This window comes from Oryzias melastigma, linkage group LG21 (genome assembly GCF_002922805.2).
Source record: "Oryzias melastigma strain HK-1 linkage group LG21, ASM292280v2, whole genome shotgun sequence".
In the NCBI taxonomy this organism is placed as follows: domain Eukaryota; kingdom Metazoa; phylum Chordata; class Actinopteri; order Beloniformes; family Adrianichthyidae; genus Oryzias; species Oryzias melastigma.
The window spans coordinates 8,625,201-8,631,244 of NC_050532.1; the positions used below are offsets into that span (position 1 = coordinate 8,625,201).

Genomic DNA, 6,044 nt, shown 5'->3' on the forward strand with positions numbered 1-6,044 from the left:
ATTGAATAAAAAATTACATTTGTGTTCTGAGATTTCGTCATTACATTTGGTTTTGCATTTGCTTATGTGAAATTAACAAAGATAATAACAAAGTACATGTGACTAGGATTTTTGAGGATATATTATGTTATTTTGCATCAGAATAGATTAGCTTTAACTCTTTAATTGGCTGCTCAACCAAATATTTGAGAGAATTTTAAAAACATATTTTTAAAACTGTAGATTGATTATTCACTAAGTAATATAAACTATTTTACAGTTTTTTTTCTCTTTTGTATAACTGTAAATGAGTGAGGATGGTGCACACAGAATGAAGTGTGACCAAATCAATTATTATTAACAACTGAACTATCAGAATTGTACACGTTTACGAAACAAAAAAAATGATTTAAGCATTGTTTGGCTGTTTCCTTCAGACATTAAAATACTGTCAGATTTAAACACGAGGAGCAGAAACTCAGTAGCCTCAGATGACAGCCGCCTCTACTCGCGTGACCTTTGATCTTGCTGATATTAATTACATTGCGTGATGTGTGGAAGTGCATGCTAACACTGAAATGGATGTCGTACATGAGGCCAGCAACGCGCCGCCTTATGTTGTTCCTCGGGGAGCGTGCTGCCAGCTGAAACCAGATCTCATCCACATCACACAGCAAGCCGATACGTTCGCGGCAGCTGGGAATGTGAGTTCCCAGAAAACCGTCTCTGTCTGCAAAAAGCGTCTGCTGTGTCTGGGAGCGCGGGGAGCTTCTGGTGTGATTCAGAAGCTCGTGCGGCGGCAAAGCCGAGCTGTTCCACAGACGTTCTCTCAATCTTATCAAGCTGGAGATAATCAGCGAGCAGAAAGGGAAGAACGGGTGCAGCGGAGTGCACTTGGCCCGCGGACAGCTTGGCTTCTGCTGCGGTGGCGTCATTTGAGTCACACGTCGCTCCGTGCCAAACGTCAGAAACCTGTCCGCTGAAGGAAGGGTCATCAGGGCCCGGTGCGTCATCGTCTTCCTCGTTAGCTTTACTACAGGTGGCTATTGCGTCAACATCATGACTTGGCATAGAAGAGGACAAAGCGAGGTTATAACCAACTCCTCTTCATGTCAATTTGAATTTTATAAGAAAGATTTAATTAATGCATGAACACAGATCAACTTGAGGCATAAAGCTCTTTTTTATTTCCTTTTCTGGTATATTATTAAGGCCTGCAGGAGTCCTGGAGTGCAAGAACCAGATTATTTTTACAATTCTTCTTTCTTGTTGCCAAACTCACCATAATTTTAATGCATCCAGTACCTGATAAAAAGGAATTATGGGCATTTTGAACATCGAGCCATTAACAATAAAACAATAAAATAAAATGATCTGGAAGGCCATTTGTGGCTTTAATCTTAAAATAATTTCTTTCAAGATTGATTGAAAACAAATCTACCTTTTGAGGACAAAAATTTGGGATCCACATTTTACCTAATTGCATTAATTATTTATATACAATTTCATTAATTATTTATTTATCATTTACTTAATTACTTTTTTGAATTTTCAGAGTGGAAATTTTAAACAGACTGAGGCAAAAAAAGAGATTTTTAAGGTGTTTGCCAAACTAAAAGTCTCCCTTTTTTAAATGAAAAACTTAAATTTAAACAGAAGAAGCAGCAGAATTTAGGAAGTGAACTTTATTCAAATAAATAGCCACATAAATAAACAATCTTTCTTAAACAAACAGCTTGTCTCCGCCTCTTCCTCAGCTCCACACACACACACACACACTCACACACACATAAAGACGTGCCTATGGTCACACAGTCAAGTAACAAATAAGAAACAAAAGTTTATCAAAAGGGTCACCTTACAGATTTGCATCAAGAGTCTTAGTGTTTCGACAGTGACATGATTCGGAAACAGAAGACAAAAACCAACGATTCTCATCAGAAACATGAATAAAGTGCAGACTTTGCTTCTGTTTACACAGCAAGCTCCAAGGTAAAAAAAAAGGAATTGGGAACTAGAGCGAGCCGTGGAGCCGTCCATCCTTCATCTTCTTTTTTTTTTTTTCCTCACTTTTTTGCAATCAGTTGCGGAGAAATCCGACTGCGCGTTTGTTCGGATAAAGGCACGGTTGTCTGTGGTGGCTGAGCTAAGACGGCAGACGCTCGGAGAACAGGGAAAACACTGCATGTTTGCAGAAAAAAAAAAAAAATACTGCGCTCCTATAACATGCTAAAGATGAGCACGCGGACTGCATGTATGCTAACACCTGGACTGCTGCACGGACGGACACGCGGATTCTAGCTTCTAGCACCATGTGGTATTGCTTTGTTGTGACTTTTTTTGTTTCCTCTCATCCTTATTTTAGAGTAAAATAATAATAAAAAAAGAATACCACCATGGTTATCGTGTAGCAGCTATAAACCAACAGATGTAGCATCAAGGTTGCTGGCGGCACCTTTTCACAAGCTAAACTGTGCTACATCCTGAGACAGCATTTGAAGTGAAAAGTCAGTAGTGTCTTTGACGGATTACCCTTTTCTTTGGTAAAACAAAAACGAAATTCTTCCACGTAGTTATTGAGCAACGGCTATACCAAAGGAAGGAAAGCATTTTCTCTGAATCTACAGTATTTTTTTTCCTTGGTTGCATCAAAAAGTACCTTTTTTTGCGTCAGAAAACACTACAACAAATCCCTCAGGCAAATCCTCTTCTAGTCAAAGCCCGATCTTTCATATGTCAAATATTGCACAGTTCCCAACAGACTTTGTTCTGTTTGCGTCGTGAAACGCGGCTTTCATCTCAGTCCCGAACTGATGTGGTGACACCTTCAACGTGTTGACCTCGTTGCCTGAGGAGGTAGTAAAAGCAGCTAACATGAAGGTAAAGAAAAACAAAAAAAGAGGAGAGGAAAAGATCCACGCGCTCTCAGGTTGGATCAAGTACCTATTGTGCTTCTTGCAACCGGCGGACCCTGCCTTCATTCGTTTGGCCTGAAGGAGGCTGTCTTTCTGCAGCCTGAGGTAAAAAGCAGCTTTTTCGCGTTTAGCTACAAATAAAGCAAAAACAAATAATAACAAAATCAAAGTGTCACAGTTTGAATCAAAAATCCTTCATACTGCATGTTCCACTGCTACGCTGAAATGTCTTTGCGAGAAGGCGAACAAAGCGGGGGAATTTTTTGTTTTTGGTCTTCTGTGCAGGCGAAACTTTGAGCACTTGGGAGCTACTAAAAAATGAAAAAAAGGGGGAGGGACTTAATGCTTTTAAAAACAAACAAAAACATAGACAGCATTAGAACCTGTGAGAGACAGCCACCAACAACAGCTCTCGTTTCATTCAAGTGAGTCCGTCAGAGTTTTCTAGTCCGTTATTGCTTCTCCAGATGGTTGACGCTAACATCCGGAGTTTGGTTATTGCTTCTTCGTTAGCTTATATGATCTCAAACACAAACCTATGTGTATTCAGTGTGTTTTCATTTGCATCAGTTTTTTTGGCCCCCATTCCTTTAGTCTTTTGGGGCTCGAGTCATTTTCCTATGAGTGTCGCCGCATGGTTTACTTCACCATCACGCAGCTGCTGAGCTGCTGCTGCTGCTGTCCCGTCAGGCCCGTCAGCTCCTGCATGTTTGGATCGGTGCTGGAGCCCGTCGTCCACATGACCGGCTTGGACGCGACGGGAGCCGGGGCGGGCTGGAAGCTGCTGAAAGGGTAGGGGCGTGGCTGTTGGCTGATGTGCAAACGCGCCTCCAGGAGGTAAGCGGCCGACGCCACGGGGGACAGGGACGAGCCGGAGAAGGACGTCTCCAGGGTTTGGTGCCAGGGGCTGTGCGGCTGGGGGGGCTGGCTGGGCTGGGTGGGGGCGTCGAACAGGGGGGAGGACGCAAACATGGTGGTGGATGGAAGAGAGGGGGACTTCTGCTGCGTCAGGAAGAGGAGGGGGTTGGGGGTTGGTCCCGTCGGGGCGGCTTGGACTTGAGGCTGCGGTTGGTGCTGAATTTGCAACATCCTGGAAACAAATAATCCCAATTTAATGGATGAACTCACTCTTGAAGAATCCAGCACTTCTGAACCCGAGCCTCACCTTTGCTGGTGCAGCACCTCCTCCAGCATGCTGCGATGCTCCGAGAAGGCGGGGCCAATTGAACCCCGGCTGCCACGGTTACAGGAAGGAGGGGAGACGACTTGTCTCGTCAAACCCTTGATCTTATTCAATCCCAGAAGCCCTTTGGTGCGCGTGTTCTTCCTCAGTTGCTGGCGGAACGCTTTGAGTCCTGAAGGCGCAGAAACAAAATCGTTACACATCAGAGCGACCGGATGAGCAGCAGCTGAGGTGCTTCAACGGCTGCCGTTACCTTGAGTCAGGGAGGTGTCTGAAGCTCGTCGGCCCTCCTGGAAGCTGGCGGAGGGGAGGCTGCTCCGCCCCTGTGTGGGTAATAGGTGGGAGGAGAGTGCCAGAGGAGCACCGGCAGGTGCTGGCACTCCGTTCTGGGTCTCGGAGGCCTGAAGGGTCGACACCTCCCGGATAGCAGCTTGTAAGGAGGGAGGGGGGCTGGAGGAGGACTTCAGACAGCTGTCGGAGGAGGCGCCGTCGGAAGGACTCACCACGATACCTGCAGGAGGAGAAAAGGAGAAACGTCTCCTTTTAGTCCCGAGGGACAGAAGTTCTCCTTAAAGGTGCATTTGTGTCAAACCTACATGGGGGGTTGCACTGGTGGAAGCGGGCGGAGACCTCAGCCAGGGTGTGTCTGCGGGACGTGGTGGTGGGTGGGAGGAGGGGCCCGAGTGCTTGCGTGGCCTCCTCCTCCTCCAGGTCTCGGGGCCGCACCTCCTCGCTGATGCTGGTCTCCAGCAGGCTGTTGGGGGAAATGGAGCGGTTCCAGAGCAGCCTGTTCAAACTGGCCTCCACCGGGAACACCACCCGCTGAGGAACAGCAAAAAAAGATTAGACTGCGAATAACAAGCGTTTTCCTGACCACAAACTTTGGGTTTAGTTTAATACCTGGAATAATCCTCCTTGGTCGCATTCCACCTCCGAGTACACAGCAGGAGGAGCGCTTTTGGCGGGGAACGGCGTGCTCCTGAAGCTGTCTGCCATCTCCATGATCCCCTACAAGAAACCATTCCAGACTTCAAACAGAGCGCCCCACGAAGACGAAGCGGAGGTCCGAGGACGCAGAGGGAGGTCTGACCTCTGTGCCGGAGGAGTCGGAGGTGCTGCGGGGTCTCTGGCTCCAGCTCCCGCACTGACGACTCAGCTGCTGCGCCCGGTGCTCCCTCACCCTCTCCAGCAGCAGGTAGTAGATCGCAGAGAAGTGGTTGTAGCTGCTGCTCTGCAGGGACTGAGAGAGACAGAAGATCCGTAATGTTAGACGGAACTTCAGGGACTCCATATATTTTACATAACCGAAGCCCCGCCTACCTCGATAGTCCTCTGGCGGTCAATGCCCAGCGTGTTCATGATGCCCAGCACGGGCTCGCTGTAGTCGCCCAGGTTGGAGTTATAATCTGTCAAGGAGTGGCAGAGGGTCTGGTGGGCGGCGGTGGGGTCCGCCAGCATCCAGCGGTGCTGCTTGATCTGTGCGACGGAGATTCTGCGGGCGGGGTCCACCACCAGCATTTTACGGATCAGGTTTTCACAGTCTGAAAGTCGGAAGCCGCTAATGAGTCTCGGATCCCAAATTAGCCTTCTTGTGGGGTTAACATTTGTGAGGATTATAGTTACCTCGAGACATGAAGAAGGGAATCCTGAAGCGTCCTTCTGTGACTCTCTGTCTGAGAGCGGGGAGGCTCGGTCCGTCAAATGGAAGAGAGCCGCAGACGAGAACGTAAAGCACCACGCCGAGGCTCTGAGGGACCACAGGGAGGAAGGTTAGCTACAGATGATTTAACTCATCCAGTTTGAATGTATCTGAATCTAATCTGCTTTTACCCAGATGTCCAGCTGAGGTCCCTCATACTCCTTCCCCTCAAAGACTTCAGGTGCGGCGTAGGGCGGGCTGCCACACCACGTGGACAGAGGCTCCCCCGCGTTGTAGAAGTTTCCAAACCCAAAGTCTGCCAGACAGA

General features: G+C 47.6%; 1 protein-coding gene across 2 annotated transcripts in view; it reads right to left on the reverse strand.

The window, feature by feature from the left end:
• Positions 1-1,649: 1,649 nt before the first annotated feature.
• sik1 (salt-inducible kinase 1) overlaps positions 1,650-6,044 on the reverse strand; it is an 8,495-nt gene continuing 4,100 nt past the window's right edge. For both annotated transcript variants that reach the window (XM_024286800.2, XM_024286799.2), the window contains exons 6-14: positions 5,908-6,032; positions 5,701-5,824; positions 5,398-5,618; positions 5,168-5,317; positions 4,978-5,085; positions 4,674-4,899; positions 4,331-4,588; positions 4,060-4,249; positions 1,650-3,984 (exon numbers count right to left, since the gene is read on the reverse strand). In XM_024286800.2, coding sequence (XP_024142568.1) covers positions 3,534-3,984; positions 4,060-4,249; positions 4,331-4,588; positions 4,674-4,899; positions 4,978-5,085; positions 5,168-5,317; positions 5,398-5,618; positions 5,701-5,824; positions 5,908-6,032 — 1,853 coding nt within the window. In that variant the 3' untranslated portion in view covers positions 1,650-3,533. The remainder of the gene's footprint in view (positions 3,985-4,059; positions 4,250-4,330; positions 4,589-4,673; positions 4,900-4,977; positions 5,086-5,167; positions 5,318-5,397; positions 5,619-5,700; positions 5,825-5,907; positions 6,033-6,044) is intronic.